The 18,556-nt window shown below is 39.0% G+C and overlaps 1 protein-coding gene across 2 annotated transcripts in view; it reads right to left on the bottom strand.

The window, feature by feature from the left end:
• The window catches only part of GAREM1 (GRB2 associated regulator of MAPK1 subtype 1), a 190,502-nt gene that overhangs the window by 107,180 nt on the left and 64,766 nt on the right, over positions 1–18,556 (bottom strand). For both annotated transcript variants that reach the window (XM_019714080.3, XM_019714081.3), the window contains exon 2: positions 14,074–14,214. In XM_019714080.3, the coding sequence (XP_019569639.3) occupies positions 14,074–14,214 (141 nt within the window). The remainder of the gene's footprint in view (positions 1–14,073; positions 14,215–18,556) is intronic.

Raw genomic sequence — 18,556 nt, forward strand, 5'->3', positions numbered from 1 at the left:
GTGTCTATGGCTGGAAAGAAGCGCAAAGGTAAAGGAAAGAGGGAAAAACAGAAAGAACAATTAAAGCCTCAATCAGAATCCGTTCTCAAACCTGAGATGATATCCTTCTCTTCATGATTCACCAAGTCTGCCCGTGAGAAACTCGGGAGCTGTCCAAGAACAATGGAACGTATTATTTGCTATTTCCACCTTCCTTATGCAATTCATTAGTCACAAAGGGCCATCTCCACCTGCTGCCACAGGGTTATTTCAAAAACACAAATATAATATCATGGGAGTGAGCTCCCTGCTGACAGGATACAAACCAAACCCAGAAGGTTCCTGAGAACTTCGTGATCTGGCCACTGTGGTGGCAGGCGGTAGGCCGAGCACTCGGACTTCACAGCTGAGCGGCTCTGAGCCTGAATCTTTACTTCACCACCTACTGACTGGAGGACCTTGGTTAAGATCCCAAAGCTTCAGTTTCCTCATCTAAAAAGGAACAGTTTCTACAATTAAATGAGATCCTGGCTCAGTGTGACACAGCGGCCCAGCCACCAAATAGCAGATGCTCCCCGAGTACTCACTATTGTGGGTCTCATCTGCCACCATTCCCTCCTCTCCACGTGTCCCCTCCCCTGGCCCTTCGCACCACTGCCCTGTATCTAGTAGGCATTCAATTATTCAGTCAATGTCTGACTGTATCTACAGACACAGCAACACTGCTTCAATGTATTCTCTCCTTTCTAGGTATGTTCTCTCTATGCAGTTGCCCAAAGTTAAAAATAAATAAATAAATAAAAATGCTGTGGTTAAAATGTTGGGAAGGAAGAAGAATTAGCAATAGAAGTGGTGTTAGGGAAGGGGGAGGTCCCAGATCTTGACTCCACACAGATACACCATGCTAAATTCTTAATTTCAACAGCTTTTTAAGAACCATATATTATGTAGACGAGTATTGCAATCTGAAGTGGGTAGGCAAGGTTTAAAATGTTTCAATTCTTCCAAAATCTGTTTGCTCTAGACATTTACAGGGATCTCCTTTTTTAATATAAAGGGAGAAGAAAAGAGTCAGAATAGTCCTGGAGGATAAAAGCTTTGCAACTAAAGAGATTGCTCCTTTGCTGCCCCCTGAATTTTTCTGCCATGATACACATGGTTGCTGTCAGTCTCATGCAGTGTGTGCAGAAAGTAATGTCAATTCACAAACTATTCAACTCTTTTCTTTTTTCTTTTCAGTCTGGGCAACTGCTTGTTATGTTTTAGAAATCAACTCTGACACTGGTTTTCTAGACAATGTCTGTCTGAAAGCCTCTGTCCAAAAAAGAGCTTTTTTGATAATGTAGCAGAAAAATAAAACTGATTAGCAATAATAATAAAGACAGGAATAATAATAATAAATATCCTGGTTTCTCCACCTTGGCACCATTGACACTGTGGGCTGGATAATTCTTTGTTATCGTGGGGTGTTCAGCAGCATCATTGGTTCTACCCACCAGATTACAGTAGCCCCCCCTTCCCTCATGTGACAATGGAAAATGTCTCTAGACGTTCGTTGCTCAATGTCCCGGGGATGGGGAGATAGGCGCAAACTCTCAACCTGGGTGAGCAACTTGATTGTTCAAACTTAGTTGAAAACCACTGGTCTATGTTAAAGAAAGAAAACTATCATTCTTTTTTTCTTAAATAAGGAAGTAACAGAGTTAAGAATTGTGACAAATTCCATGACAGATGTTTTGATCCTAACAAGTCAACCTACAATACAAATATGCTCCTTCAGAGAGTAATTTCTTTATCATACTATTGAAAATAGATAACTAGACTAATTCATTCAATTCATCAAACTTTCCTAGATTTTGAAACACAAAACAAAGAATTCCTACTGGATGTAGGAAACAAGGAATTGTCAAAATATAGGTAAAGCTATTTAATCTTTATGGTATCAATCTTTTAGAGCTTGGGATTTTTGTATATATTTTTTTCTATAACCTGATCCCTTACTGCAAACATACTTTTCTAAGGAACAACTATCTCTGATATACCTGAAAGGCCCAAGAACTAAAAAGATAAGACCATTTTTGCCAATCTAGAATTCCAGTACCTGAGACGATGCGGGAACTTATACTAAAGGACCTGAGTGTCCCAAACGATCACAAAGAGTTTTTAAAAGAAACCTGAATCTTTACTTTCTTACTCACTTACTTTCAGACAGATTTTATTTTGTTGACCAAATGTATTTTAAGTGGAAAGAGTGCTTTAGCATAAAAGAAAATGGTAGAAATAAATTAATGCCATTAGAAGTGTGCATGAGCAAGTGCCTATGCCTGGAAGGTAAAAAAAAAAAAGTTTATTTCCTTAAAAAATGGACCAAAAAAAATATCTCAGGACATTTTTTGTTGTTGTTGTTGTTCCCCTTTGTACTTGCATTTAGATATCAACTTTTACCTCATCAGCATTTCCCTCAGCCTAGTTCAGGATGACTTCACTATCTTTCATCAGGTCTATTTCAACAACTTCCTATTGGGTTTCTCTCACCTTCTTTCCATCCTCCATTCCAAACCAGTGGGGAAGGTAGGAGTGGGGGAAAGGCGCCCTCAGGTAATCTTTTTAAAATGAAGATTATGTGAGGGACACCCAAGGCCCAGAGATTACAGTTCCCATTAGTCATCTTAGAATTCAAATCCCTTCACGTTTGATCCAAGCTAGGTTTTTAACCTTCTTTTTTAAACATTCCTTCCCCCTCTATCCCACAAACCATTTAAATGACCTTCACTATTACCCACAATCCACACCTTTGTTCAAGCTGGCACTGTCTGGAATGCCCTTTGCTCCCATGTCTACCTAAAGGCCCTTACCTCCTACTCCCAGACACAACTGACCTCTCCTTACTCATAGTTCAAAGCACTTGTTTGTGTCTCTATTAGAGTACTCCCAATTAGTGCTCTTCATATCCACGCAGGAGCTTAGAGCTGTAGCTGCCTGCTGTGAGAACCAGACTCCAGACTTCTCCAGGCATCTTTGTAAACCGACCAAAAACATCTGTCCTTTAACGATGAATCAGTTTCAGGTTGGTCAAAAATATGGACTGAGTCCTTAAACCTGTGCTAGATTCTGTGAGAGACAGGACTGTCCTCAAGGAGCCTTCAGGAGACAGAATAAGAGCAAGCCCTGAACACTTTTGGGCCCAAACTGTTACAGGGATTTCACAGTGGAAGGAAGGGGAAGGCCCTTATCTAGATACAGAGTGTGGAAAATTAGGAAAGCTTCTTGAGGAAGGTGGTGTTGAGACAGGAATTCAAAGCTGGTTGGGGACTCTAATGTGTGAGTTCTCCAAGTACCAGAAAGAGCAAGGAGTGAGGCAGGCAGGGCAGGTGGGGCCTGAGGAACAAGGAACTGCCCAGTGGGGCCGGCACCCAGGGGGTGTCTCTGGGAGAGCAGTGCTCTTAGCCCAGTGGATGCCAGGCCTCAGAAGGGCCCTGCGTGACACGAGTCAGCATTCACATGGGGGATGCCCCTAAAAAGTCCCGGCCAGCAGCCCAATAACAGAGCCACAGCTGAGAAAACTAACCTGACAACAGCACAGACGACTGACTGGAGGAGGAACGGAGGTACTTGGGTCTTTGGAGCAGGTGAGACCCGGTGAGAACAGATAGAAAGGGGGAGCAGCTTCGATAGCATTGGAGGAGATACCCTGTTTCCCCAAAAATAAGACCTACCCGGGCAATCAGCTCTAATGCATCTTTTGGAGCAAAAATTAATATAAGGCCCAGTCTTATTTTACTATAAGACTGGGTATAATATAATATAATAAACATAATATAATACTGGGTCTTATATTAATATTTGCTCCAAAAGACACACTAGAGCTGATTGTCCAGCTAGGTCTTATTTTCGGGAAAATAGGATAGCATCAACGGGAATTGGCACACAATTATTTTAGGAGCAAAGACGAAACGTCATGAGGTGGACAAAAAACTAAAATTCCCACCCAAAGTGACGGGCTTCATTAGAAGTAAGAAAGCCAATGAAACGGTGTGAAGGGCTGTAACAAAAAACACAACTGACTATTAAACTCATGAAAAGCAAGACATGAAGGGTGAAATGGCATATTTCAAATGTATATGTGCCCACTGCATGTCATTTACATATGATGATTTTTAACACCTAGAAAACAAAAGCTCTGTGTCTCACGCTCACTCATTGGTTTGACTCACTATTAGGGACAAACCCCATGATGTTCTATAAACCAGTCCTAACAAGTTGGAGGCCCTGGTGATGTCTACCTTACTAAAACCGCACACGGAAGTGTCTGAATCATTTTTCCTCTTGCCCTAAATGTCAGAAGAGTTTTGCATGGTACACGTGGTCTGTTGCTTTTCTGTGTTCAAGTACACCTGACAACTACCCAGATGGGTAAGTGGTTTGACAGAAGGTCAGTGCACGATTTCACTGGAGAGTGAGTCATAAAGGTAAGTGGTTCCAATTCTAAGAAATGGAGGGGAGTGACTTCAGGAAGTTTTACCAGTACAGAAACCAGTTTTGGAAGGCATTGTCAAGCCTGTTTTCCGCAAAGAAAAACAAATACAAAAACTCAAGGCAATTCCTAAAAGCTGAAAGGGAACCTTTTAAAAAGGTCACACTACTTCTTGGAGGTATAAATCCAACATGGAAATCAAATTATGAAGTGAGGTGAGCCCATCCCCATCCATGCTATAAACACTCCATAAACAGTGTGGTTTCAGGAAACTTGTTCAAACTTTCCATCTGATGATAATCACATTATCTCATAGGTTAAATTACACTAGAACCAGAGTTATCCCTTTCAAGTACCAACTTTCCATTCAGTACCATCATACAAGTAGAAAAGAAACAGAAAACAGCAGCCTAGGAGTTTTGTACCCCAAACACCATCTCTGTTTTTTGCCAGAGTTTTTGTTTTATTTTCTTGATCCTAGGTTTTCTGTTTGTAGATGATTTGCAAGGATTCTGAGAGCAAACCGGATGACATGTGAAAATAGCAATTAAGGGATTCTCAATTTTTTAATTAAAGTTGCTTTACAAGTTTCTAGATCAAGAAAAGCCACATAGTATGACACGAAATAGCTTTCCACTGTATTTGCCACATCTCCCATAAAGCTCTTATTTTAAGAAGCTAATAAAGAAAATTTCCTTCTTTCCAAATCTTACATACACACAGCTCTTTCCCACTTTATACTTAAATCACTACCACCAGCTGGGGCAGCGCCTGGAAACCAGCCAGAGCTGTGAGCAGTCAAGTCTACCTAGGAAGCCACTTGCTGGATGGTTCCACCATGCTGTGAAAACTGAATCATTTCTTCCTGAGTTCAGTTTTAACTGGGTGGTTTCCACACACACTTCCAACCGGAACAAACAACCCAGAGAAAGGTGGATTTTCACCCTTACAGAAATTACTTAAGAGTATAAATGGGATTCAAGGATGGGGGTAGAGTGGTTTTGGTAAGAATACCAGTGAAATGTTTTACAATATAATTAACTGTGCCACTGGTTGCTTATGGCAGTGTCAATTTTCCCTTTTTATTACAAAAAATTTCTAACATAGAGAAAATTAGGGTAATGAACACCCACCCATATATCCTCCACCTAGACTTAACAACTTTAACAGTTTGTCATTTTTTATGTTATTTTTATTTATTTTTTTGCTGAAGTATTTTGTAAGTTTTAATCACATTTTTCCCCCTAAATAATTTAGTGTGTCTCTCTAAAAAATAGGGGTATTTTCCTTCATAACTATAATACTAGCATCACATTAACAAAATCAAAATAGTTTCCTAATATCCTCTCATCATGAATATCATTCAAATTTCCTTGGGTAATTATTCTTAAGCATGCAGAAGTAAGACTAGAAAGCTGTATCAAAGGCGAGTAACAATCCTTCAGTCCTTCTTCTATCAAAGGTAGACACATAATTTCTTTAGCATTGTTTTGAGTTAAAATATCAGGATGAATACCCAAGTGTGAAAGATACATCCACCTAACCTCTGATGGCCACAAACACTATATTACAGCAGTTACAAAAATTATATAATTAAGTAAAGAAGTAGAGACGGAGAGAGTAACAAATGTCTCTTGAGAAAAAAAAAAGGGCAATTTCCCAGATACCAGGCTATTATATACTAGTTTTCCTCTCTTCTCTCTTATGAATGACTTTCTACACTAGATTCTTCTGACTCCATTATTCTTAAAAAGGAATATTAGAAGCCGTTTGCTTCTATGTACTTTTTCTTGGCTTCTCTTTAACAAGTCTTGACAAAAATAGTTGATCCTTGCTTGCAGTCTCACTTTCCACTAATTTTAACGCCTCCCTTTTTAAAATCTAATTTCCTCCCTTTTATTCACTGAGATGCCCTTTTGAAGACCAATTTCCTTAGTCAATCTTAAAAGTCCCTTTTCCCAGGCCTTTCTGCACCCAGCAGGTTCCCACACTTTGCCATCTCCTTCCCACAATGGGGTCTCCTGGAAGCTCTTACTGTCTGTGCTTTTTTCCCTGGCAATTTACTCAGAGATGGGAATGTCACCTGTATTTAGATGATTTATAAATCTGGAAAATGTTAAATATATATTTATTTAATTTTCCCCTAGAGTCAAACACAAGTGGCGAGCTGTCTGTGAAAACAGAGAAAAGCGAATGCTTTACTCAACTTACTAGTCTAACAGATCTCTCTTCTTTAGGATGGTTAGAATGCCTTCCATGTGGAAAGTGCCTTCTAGCACTTTCCAGGGAAGAGTGGTGAGGGAAGTAGGCCTGGAGCCACATATCCCAGGTTCAAATCACACTTAATAGCTGTGTAATATTACAAGATACTGAACACCTCTAAACCTAAGTTTATACTCGTACAAAATGAAGATAATAATAAAACCGACCTCATGGGACTGTTGTGCAAGTTACATGAAGAAATAAACATAAAATGCCACGTTAACAAAGTGCCTAGAATATATTAAGCACTGCATACATTTTAGTTATTGCTAAAGATTCAATTATTAAAAAATGGTTACTTCTTAGCTATCTAATATTTATTTATTACTGGCAAAACTGGCTGGAATAATATTCCTTAGCATACTATATTTGTTTAGGACTTTTTAAAAGAAAGTTTGGTGACTTCCTATTTATCACATTAGCTTTATCCCATGTAATAGAGAAAATATAAAAAGTATTGTTCAAACTAGTAGTTACTTTTGTAAACGGAGGATTCATGCTAATTAAACTGGTCACCCAGGAGAATAAAATTAGCTTGTTTCGCCATTTCCCTTTGTTCGGTAATTACAATTCAAGGTTATGTTAGCTACCACATGAGTATAATTTTGCCTGAGAGACAGACACCACACATCCACATTTTAAAAACCAGGCATTGAGGATATAAATTCAGGGACTTGCTGAATAAGGGCCTTGCAGACTTCATAAGCAATTCTTCCCAACCTTGTGCTCCAGTGTCACTTATTTCTATACATAGTGTAGCTAGGAGGGAAGTACTGAGATCATTTTAGCTTGTTACAGATTCACCGGATTTGCAGGAAGATGAGGATTTAAAAATAGAAGCCAAACGTGGCTGGAGTTTATCTCAGATGCTTATGTTCCAGTAGCAATCTGTTCATCCATGATGACAGCAAGCACTCCATAGAATGATTTAAATTTTTATACTCAGTCAGAATTCCACTGCTGCGCAAATTGGTGGACCACAGATATCCGAGCACCTCACATTCTGATTCATTTGCTTTCTCAAAGCTGTGTCTCTCTTGAGAGCTCTTTGGGTTTGGTTTTCATGAAAGAGGTGGTCATGAGAAAGTAACATATAGTTAGTACTCATCATGTGCCAGGCACAGTGTTGAGTCATTTACACAAGTTACATCTCAGAGAATCTTCCTGACATTTTCTAAGGTAAATCTCTATTGGACAGATTGGAAACTTGGAGCTTGGAAGGGCAAATAAAATTCCAGAGGCAACTGGCATATCCAGGTTTTGTGGAGCCTGGACTTTACATTAGTTTGAAAGGGGGGAAAAAATGTCAAATTGTGAAGACTAAATTAAGTATAAGGCCTAAAAGGGATCAGCATAAAAAAGGGACCCTGACACATGAGTTTTAGTGGTAGCCAAGTTGGGTAGCTTGATTGCCCAGTCTGAGCTACAGAGACAAATGGAATGTGGTGAATAGAAATGTGAACTGTGAAATGAAAATCACTAATCTTTAGAAACTCTTGGCCATAATTAAGTTGCACTAGGTTTTCTTTTGATTTTTAAAAATAGATTTATGTTTTGTTGTTTAATAAGTCAGGATAAATGGGAGAGAGGGTGTGCATGCAGGGTGAGTTAACTGTCTGATGACGTGCCAGGCAATAATTTAAATGGTCTGAGTAAGCAGAATGCACAAAAATTCCAAGTTCTGTATTGTACGTTTCTTAGGAAACCTTTGCCCTTTGGGGAACATTGAGAAGTTAGAAAGTTTACCTAAAATTATCTGTGATGCCTTTCGAATAAAACTTGTATGAAAGCAGCAATCTTTTGTAAACACTACGCCAATTTTTCTTGAGTGGTTTCTCTGCTATTAGTAAAATATGTGATGCTGACTGAACACATTCTCCCCCTCGGAATCAACTATTTATTATAGCAAGAAAACGCCTTTTATCCAAAATGAAAAACTTCTTTTGCCAGAATGAGGGAAGTCTTTTTTTTTTTTTTCTCCCCAAAGCACATCTAATAATTTCAGAATTCAGAATAAGGCGATTTTCATTACCACCCCATCAGAGTGCAGTTCTGATAAAAACTTCAAGATATATTTATCTTTTCCCAAAGTTTTATAAAATTGTATCTATTCATGTGACAAACTTCATGAAGGTCTCTGATTAAGAATATGGAAAAGGCATTCTGAATTCTCATTTCCTAAAAATGCTGAGTTTGACTACTTTCCAGAATATATGTGAATAGAGCTGCATATGGCTGCCCAGGCTGTGCACTGCACAACTCCAAGGGACACCATTTACAGAGATTACAAAGTGAGGCACATTGCCTGGAATACGACAGTGCAGTGGCCCTGAAAAGTATATTCACACACACACACACACACACACACACACACACACTCACACACACACAAATGGTTCACTATCTAATCCAAAAAATAAAGACACACTTGAAAAAACGAAAAGGGCATGCCATAGAGATACATGAGCCAGCTTATACACAAATGGCTAAATTGAGGACAATTTGAGCATAGAAATAAATAAGGTCAGGAATATATTATAAGCCACTGAATGGAGAGTCCATAATTCCACACAGACGCTAACAAGTAAATCAATAAATAAATAAATGGGAGAGAAGGAAAAGCTCTTCCTTACAGTAAAATGATAACTAACAAATCTAAGAAAGAATGATGGAGTTCAGTTAGAAATGCATGGTTTTCCACCTTCACAGTAAAAACTAAATCAGACAGAAATCATCAATAGCTCCTCAAGGGTGTGTGGGGGTGGGGGGAGAGTTAGAGAAGGAACAGGGTACTTACAGAATATCAAAGTATTTCCTTCCAAATGTTCTAGGAATCACAAGGTAGGTGGTAATAACACAGCAGAGAAATCAGACAACACCTTAACCAAGTGATCAAAATGAAGTCACCAATAAGGGGCAAAGGGACCTCCCATGCACCCAGATGTGATTCCCTGAGAAGGACACATCACGTACATAGCAAGCAACAACCAAAAACGTGTAACCTAAATCTAATCACCAGGAGACCAGGAAACCCAAATTGAGGGCTATTCTATAAAACAACTTGCCTACATTCTTCACACAACGAAGGCTGAGGGACTGTTCCAATTAAAAGAGACTAAAGAGATATGATGGTGAAACACAGTACGTGGTCTAGAGTGGATGCTGTCCGGGTGGGAAAAAAAATGCAATAAAGGTCATTATTGGGACATCTGACAAAACTGGAACATGGACTATAGATTAAATATTAAATGTCCTGAATTTGTTAACAGTACTGTGATTACACAAGAGGATATCCTTGTTCTTACGAAACACAGAGTGAAGTATTAGCGGGATGTATGCTCTCTACTCTCAAATGATTCAGAAAAAATAAGTGTGGGTGTGTGTGGGGAGGCAGTGGAGAGACAGGGAGGAAAGGAGGGAAAAGAATGATAAGGCAAACATGGCAAAATGGTGTTAAAAATGTGTAAAACTGGGCAAATGGTGTAAGGAAACATATTATACTATTGCAACCTCAAAATAAAAAGTAAAAAACAAAACCCAAAAATAGCAGCCAAAACAATTTTGGGGGGTATCAGTGTTCCGTTTGCTTCAATGAGCAAAGTAATTCAACTTGTAATTAGGAGTGCAAAACAGAGTTAACTCTTTGGAAACGTTTTGTTGCTATCATCAGAATCTTCACCATTAACATTTATGGAGCACTAAGTGATAAGCACTCTGACAGGTGTTTCACTTGCATTACCGCTTTTAATCTTCATAATTGCCCTAAGGAAATGGCACTATAATTATACCTACCTTATGGATGAGGAAACTAAGATTTAGAAACTTGCCCAAAGTAAATAACACAGACAGTAAATGACAGAACTAGAAATCCAAAAAGGCAGATTACAAAGCGGGTGGGATTTATTACTATGTTAAACTTATTTAATTATTAATAATTTATTAATTTTCCTCAAAGAAAGAGAGATGAATCTCAACCTAAATGAAATTCTGACAAATTAATAAAATATGCTTAGGTAAGGGTTTCTTCTAATTATAATCAGAACACTAAAACCAGAGAAATACTTGTAGAAATGATATTTTTGGTCTCCACGATTTACTTTATGGTATCTTTCTTCCAAGGCTGAATTTGGGAATAAACAAATTCTTTGAAATAAAACATGTCCCAGTATGTCCCTTGAAATGATCTTATCAAATATCTCATAAACCATTTGGTCCTTGCTATAGAATGAATGTTTGTATCCTCTTAAAATGAGATGTTGCTATATAAGATGTCAGAGGAGTAGGTTGGGGGTGGGGTGGGTTATCCCTTTATGAGTGGTTTAAATGTCTAACTATAACGTTGCTCTGTACACCTGAAATTAATTTAAAAAATCCATAATCTCATTTTAAAAAAGAAAGAAAATGAGATGTTGAAGCCTAAATCCCCAATGTGACAGTACTTGAAGGCGGGGCCTTTGGGAAGTAATTAGGTCATGAAGATGGAACCCTCATGAATAGGATTAGTGCCTTTTTAAGAAGACGTAAGAAAGATGATTGCTCTCTCTCCGCCATGTGAGAACACAGTGAGCAAATGACCACTTGCAAGCCAGGAAGTGAGCCCTCACCAGTTACCAGATCTGCTGGTACCTTCATCTCGGACTTCCAAGACTCCAGAACTGTGAGAAATAAATTTCTGTTGTTTATAGTCCATCTAGTCTACGGTATTTTGTTATAGCAGTCTGAACTAAGACAGTTACATTTCAAGTTTTTCTTCCTTTAAATACATTTTCCCTCCTTTCATGTAAAGTGATGTGATCTTAGCATTCATGTTTCCTTTTATTCTTGGCACCTCAGTTTTACTTTTTCTAAAAATGTATCATTTGCAATACACTGGTTTCCCGATTCAGTGTATTATATTTCTTGCAGATAAAAAAAGAGTAAGCTGCTGACCATACCACAGCTTTCTGCCCAGTAGAAGCAGAATGACTGTTAGTAATAATAATAATAAAAAAATTTTAAAAAGTATGTTCAAAACAACACTCGCAAATACTTGCAGGTATTTGGTGAAATATTATCATCTGACACAAAAGATTCTCAACCATGGCTGCATAATTTAACCCCAGGAGGAGCTTTTAAAATCCTGACGCCAAGCCCACACTCAGGACCAATTAAACCAGAACCTCTGGAGATGAGACCTGGACATCAATAATTTTTAAAGCTTTCCAGATGATTCCAATATTTAGCCAAGTTTGAGATCCCTAGATTGAACGTCTACAGCCATAAAGAGTTATATCTTTTGTGTACAGAACCAAAGGAGTCACAAAGGCGTTATAGAATTAGTCTTACTCGTCAAGGAGTATACAGCCCAACTGGTGAGGGAAGACATGTGTGAACGTAGGAAACGGTAACTGAATGAAGGCTGAAGATATGTGCCAAAAGAATGTGGTACACAGTAAGTATGTCGGGAGACCACATGGGGACAGACAGTAGTGGACGTCTGCACTCTCAGGACACAATGAGAGGCTCTGATAAGAGCAAGACTGAGGAAGGCACCTCCGGCTGGGGAATGGTGTAAATGGAAAAGAATCCGATTATGTCCAGGAAACAGTGAGGTACCTCATCTAGCTAGAGTTTTACGCGTCAGAGTGGAAAAGTAAGTTTGGAGGCGTAGACTAGAACCAGACCCCAGAAGGCCCTGAGCAACAAGTACGAGAGTCCAGTGGCAGTTTAGAGTCTCTAAATAGATTTGAGAAAACGATCAAATGAAAGCAGTCCTTTGGGAGGACTAATTTGACAGCTATTCAAAATGGGTTTGGGGGAAAGACCAAAACTCTATCTACTAAGAGAAAAACACAGCAGCTTTGGTAAAAATGGCATGTTGACGAAGCAGGATCTTACAGCTCGCTTCCTTTTCAGATTTCCACAAAAGACAGGAACCAGAAGTTCGAGCCTGCCAAACACAACGTGGGTCTCACCTGTTGTGGGACCCTGTGCAGGAGAGACTGGGCAGCCGGGAGGGTCTGTCTCCTTCTCTGCACCTCTGGCCTGGGTCCCAACCTCACAGCTGTAATACTTCCTGCTGCACTGTGTTCCTCCTTTTTCCATGAAAGCTACTCCTATGGCTAGGAAATACAATTCTAGAGGACAAAGTTTCAGGTCAGACAATTGCTTTCTTTCTTATAATCCTTTTGGAATAAGAAGGATTTTTGAGAAGCTGAATGATCCTTGGGTCATTCTGGCAGTTAAAGACTCCTAGGAATAAAAAAGGGGACCAAACCATTCACTCACTCAATGAATATTTATACCATGTGCTATTGTTTGAGACATTGGGAAGGAAGGCAGTAAGGTCCCCTTTCTGGGGGACAACTCTCTGGGTATTTGTAGCAGGTTCACTCAAAAACGCAACGGCAGTCTAAGGCTATACAATTTACAGCTAATTGACTAAAGTGTGCTGCTACAGACCTTTAAAAACTGAAGAGCCAAAAAAAGAGAAAAAGAGAGAGAGAGAGAGAGAGAGAGAGAGAGAGAGGGAGGGAGGGAGGGAGGGAGGGAGGGAGGGAGGGAGGGAGGGAGGGAGGGAGGAAGGAAGGAAGGAAGGAAGGAAGAAAGAGTCAAGATCCTTTATATAATGAACTATAAGTACCAGAGACAACACAGGGTGACATAAATTCTTTTCTAAAAACTGTGTGTGTGTGTGTGTGTGTGTGTGTGTGTGTGTGTGTGTGTATTTTCAAGCCACGAGATGTATCCTAAACTCCTAAAATAATACCAGGACCAAAATGTGCTCAGTAAAAATTAAATGGCATCGTTGAGCTGAATGGAGTTCAAAGTGCGGAAAGAAGGCAGCTATTGTCCTGATTTAACAAAAGCAGTGAGGTCATCTCAGCGGCCTGTGTTCTAAATGCCACGTTTGCAAAGGGGGGCATGTCCAGGTATCGGAACTTCCAATCCCATGCTTTTAAAACCAGACCACAATGCTCAGTTGTGAAGCGGTATCTTGTGAAATCATGACATCCAAGTCGTTCACAAAAGCAACGTTCAAGCTGTGCCCAGGGTTATTCAGAGATTTTGGAGTTCAGAGGTTGGCTACATGTACTGACTGTCATTCTAAGATTACAGAGGCACTCTTTGTGTTTCCAAAATTTTCATTTCGTACAATTCTAATAAGAATATGCATTTAACTACATGCATTAATTAGAAATACAATGACAAAATGAATCTGAGCTTGCAAATAACCACACAAAAGTGTTTGATGCTTCATTTTCTAAGTCATTACACTCTTAGTTTACAGACAATGTCTATTTTCTCACCTTGGAGAAAAAAATAGCATATCCCAGCCCCCTTCCTCTCCCTCTTCTTGCCCCCCAGAGGAGTTTTACCTGCATAATGTACCGGAATCTCTATCTTTGGCCCAATGACATAGTGCCCCTCCTCCAGACTATGGGCAGTGATGGTTGTCCACTGACGGCACGAATGAATCAGAAGGTAGTCGTTTTCCCGCAGCCCTTCTATGCATTCTCCTAAAAAATACAAGTTTATATAAGAAACTCAGAATTAGCATATGCTTACTCCATACCCTGCAATAAAATTTTACTAGTTAAAACTTGGCTAGTGCAGAAGTTGAGAGTTCATCCCAAGAGGAGATAAAGTTCACTTATGAATTAGCAATAAAAAATCATTCTATGCCAAGTTGATAATTTTACACGATTCCATAAAAATGTTTCCTACTTATTTACAAAGAGATTTTCAAATACTACCTCACTGTATCTCAATAAGTATATTTCAATGATTATAACACAAACATTAAGTGCCTACAATACATTAGGTAATACTTAGATGCTTTGTATATATTACTTATGTAATACAGTAACATGAGGTAGGTATTGTTCCTTCTTTACAGTGAACAAAAAAAAAAATCAAGGTTCAGAATGTTCAGTAACATGTCTAAGCTCACAGATTGAATAAGCAGAAAAGAGCAGATTCAGGCCTAGGTCAGATTGATTCCAAAGCTTATGTTCTTCAACATTACAATATAATTACCAAAAAGAAATAATAAACTTTATCTCTCAATTGAACTATCACTTGAAATTAAACGCCTATTTCTCCTTTTAAATTTTATATGTTTTGCCAGTTCTCTCTGGCCACCTATCAAATTTCCCAATCAATTAAAAACAGTGAAGTTTAGAGTATACCAATGAAATTATTTGTTTCGTTTCAATATTTCCTGATGTACCCTTTTAGCATGTGAAGAGATGACAAACTATTTCAAAAGCGAAATCCATTCCCTGGAACTTCAAAAGATAGTTTTCTGGATGCTGAAATGATCCATCCCATTAACCCTGGTTTAGTAACTTTAAATGCTCAAAGAAAATACCTGAAAAGGCTAATTTCTTTATACAGAAAACGATTAGCCTTCCTTAGTTTTGATGTTTTTTGTATTATAATAATTAAAAGAGTTCCTGGTGACTTAGCTTTATGTTTTGAAATGGTATTTACAGATTCCACACAAACTCTTAAAAGTTTCAGTTCTTTTTCAATTAGAAAAAGGTAGATGAGGCTGTAATGATCCATCAACTTGGTTATCACAACCATAAACCATCAAATTTATTCCCAGACCAATGAGGCCATAATCTTTAAAACAGGCTTAATGCAAGAATCATTTATTTTTGTTGCAGGAAATACAAAGAGTTAAAAGCCTTATTGGGGAGGAAGTGGGAGAAAAAGAAACAGACCTGGAAGTGGAAGTACCCTAGCAGGAGGGGGAGGAGCCTATGGGGGGGAGAGAGGTATTTCCAAACCAGACTCCCCTGCATTTCACACTTTGGGAGGACCAGGTTCATAAATATACCACCATGGGAAGCCACTGGTACCCAGCAGCCCTTTGTATCCCTCGAGCATGTTATGGCAGAAAAGAAAGATCTAGAAATGCTGCCCATAATATAGCCCCCTCAGAGCTCCCCACCAGGGGCAGAGGGTGGGAGGGACATATACACAGCAGGCGGGAGTTACAAGCATGGGCTCCAGAGTCCAGCAGACCTGGTCTAGTCACAGCTTTGCCCCCTAGCTCTCTGTGGTCCTGGGCAGGCACATTCTGTTCCCCCAGGAGATGGGATGACAACAGTCTCTGCTTCCCAGAGTGGTTGTGAAGTTACTTGGTGACAGTGATGGAAACTGCGAAGCACCAACTCTGTCATTTTATGTTAGGAGTGATCATGAAACATCAGCTATCAAATTTAGATTTTTCTTCCTAAAATTTAATCCTTTATGTAAACATTGTAATTTAGGTCATAGCCTCCTTTTATAGGTGAGGAAATGATCTTCAGAGCAGTCAAGGAAGGAACTTGCCTAGAGCTACACATCTAATAAGCTGCAGAAACTGACTTCAGGGGTCTCTCTGTGCACCTCTCTTCTGCTCTTCCAACACCATGTCTATTGCTTTGAAAACCACCATCAATAATCCAAGCAATGGAAGAACTGACCTTTGGCTTCAAACCTTACTTGTTCACTCAAATGGTATGACAAGCACTGTTCCTAGCAGGGCATGGGACACCCATTGGAGAACAAAACATAGACCTCTGCACTAGGACACTTATTATCCAACAGATAGGAGACAGATGGTACCATTAACAAGAATGATTAAATTATGAATAAATTAGAAAGTGAACTGTGCTTTGAATAAAGGGTAAGAGGACCAGGAGAATGAAATGTACATATTTAACATGTACAATTGGACGACCAACAAACACTTCTTGAGTATCTTTTATGCACAAAGCAATGGGGGAGTGGGCATAAACATAAAGAAGACTTGGTCCATGCATTCAGGAAGTCAACATTTTCATTGGTAAGATGTGTTCATATGCAATTTCATGTAAGGTAGGGCATTATGAGTGCTATGTTGGAGGAAGAAGAAATCTAGAGTGGGGATAAAAAATCTAGCAGAGAAGATCCAGAAAACGTTAACAGGAATATAAAGCATTAAGGCTGGTCCTTCTTTGATGGATAAGATGAGCTTAGATGAGGGAGGCAATGGAGAACCACTGAAGAGTTGTGGAGAAGAGAATGGCCAAAACACCACCGTAGGAAAATTAATCTGGTAGTACTATAAAAGATAGATGGGAGAAAAGGAGAAACCAGAGCCATGGGGTGTATGCAGGGAACTCAGAGGGAAAACAAAGTGACATTCAGGGAAAAAAGAAAAATGTCATTTTCTGCAACTAAATTGTTATATCATAAAAACGGTTTTAATTTTATTCCACAGTGGGCTCTAAAGAGGCGGCTAAGAAACAACTGCAGTTAAGTTAATCAAAATGAAAATTTAATGTTAAATCCTACTGCTAGTTGATGCAGTAAACACTATCAAGAGGATTCAGGATGATTTTTTGAAGCCATAAAGTAGTAAAAAACCAAGGCCTATTTTTGAGCTTATGTCTTCTTTATTTTTTTAAAACAGTCAAACCATGTGTCTGCTTTAGGAAAAAAAAGTTTCACAAAAATTGTCTAGAAATAAAACTTAATATAATCACTTAAAATATCCTAGGGTAGGCCATTAATCGAGAAATTACATTAGAGGAATAAAAAAAACAATTTTTTTGTGATATAATTATCCTGTTGCTTAACTACTATGTATATAGCACACTAAACTTGTACACTTAGCTCAATGATGTAGTAACGGAAAGTCTGAAAGAACTGTGTTCAATTCCAGATATATTGTAATGCCATCCTGAAATTTCCCCACATCTAGCACGCTTCTGGGATATACCTTACTTGTCTTGTTTCAACTGGATCCCCTCTCAACATTAGGTCTTACATACTTGTTAAAATCATTGTTAATGCTAGGAGAACTGAAATCCATGAATTCTTCGATGTAAGTCTGCTTAAAAAAAGAAGAATCAATCTCAACATTTTAAATAAATATTATCACCTGAACATGCACAGATTCTGCTCTTTGGCTGCAGGGCCAATATAATCTCCTGATCCACCTTTCTGATCTCTCCTTGCTACCTGCCCTGTTTTTCTGCCTTTTAGATTAGCTGCGACTGTAGGGGTTAATCAAAGTTCCACCCATAGCCTATTTACCTTTTCTCTCTCCTTTACAATCTTACACATCTCTCAAGGATTCAGTCAGTTATGGACAACTCCCAAATCCATACTACCAGTTACTAATTAATTTCTATTCTGAGCTCAGAGTCCACACTTCTACTCATTTCTTCCTGGATGCCCCCCTACCATTCATCCGGGCATCATAGCTTCATTCAACAAACACTTCTTGAGGACCAGCTATGTTCTAGGACCTGGTGATACAGTAGTGAACCAAATACCTGCTCTCATGGACCTGGCTTCTTGGCTGGGTTTTCAATGTCCTGTTTTTGACTCCTTCAATTTATTTAAATATTGTTGCAGATGAAACTTGTAAGAATATAGCACTGCTCATCTTATTCTTCTGCTCACACCTGCCTTTGGTTCCCGTTCATACAGAAGGAGGACTTAATTCCTTGGCCCCAGTACTCAAGGGCCCCAAAACTAGTTCCAAAGGGTCTATGACGTGTGTCTTCGACGCCATAAATCAGAGTCCAAAGAACACCTTCTCTGTTCCACATACACACTGCACTCACACTTCTGAGTCCTCACCTCCCTGTCTTCCACGTGCCTGAGAGATGATCTCACTCTCCCTATCTACCGACGACTTACCCTACTTGCTCTTGAAAGACCAACTCCTGTGTCACACTCATGAATGTCTTCCTGATACGAATCCTAACCTTTTTCATTTAAACTGCATTATTGTGTAACTTGGCTTATATCCTATGAATTTATAAATTTTCTTTTAGAGGCATGAGCATGAGGAACTTAGACTATTTAATGTTT

Source organism: Rhinolophus sinicus, chromosome 4, assembly GCF_057876585.1.
Source record: "Rhinolophus sinicus isolate RSI-liver-muscle chromosome 4, RSI-T2T, whole genome shotgun sequence".
Taxonomy (NCBI): Eukaryota; Metazoa; Chordata; class Mammalia; order Chiroptera; family Rhinolophidae; genus Rhinolophus; species Rhinolophus sinicus.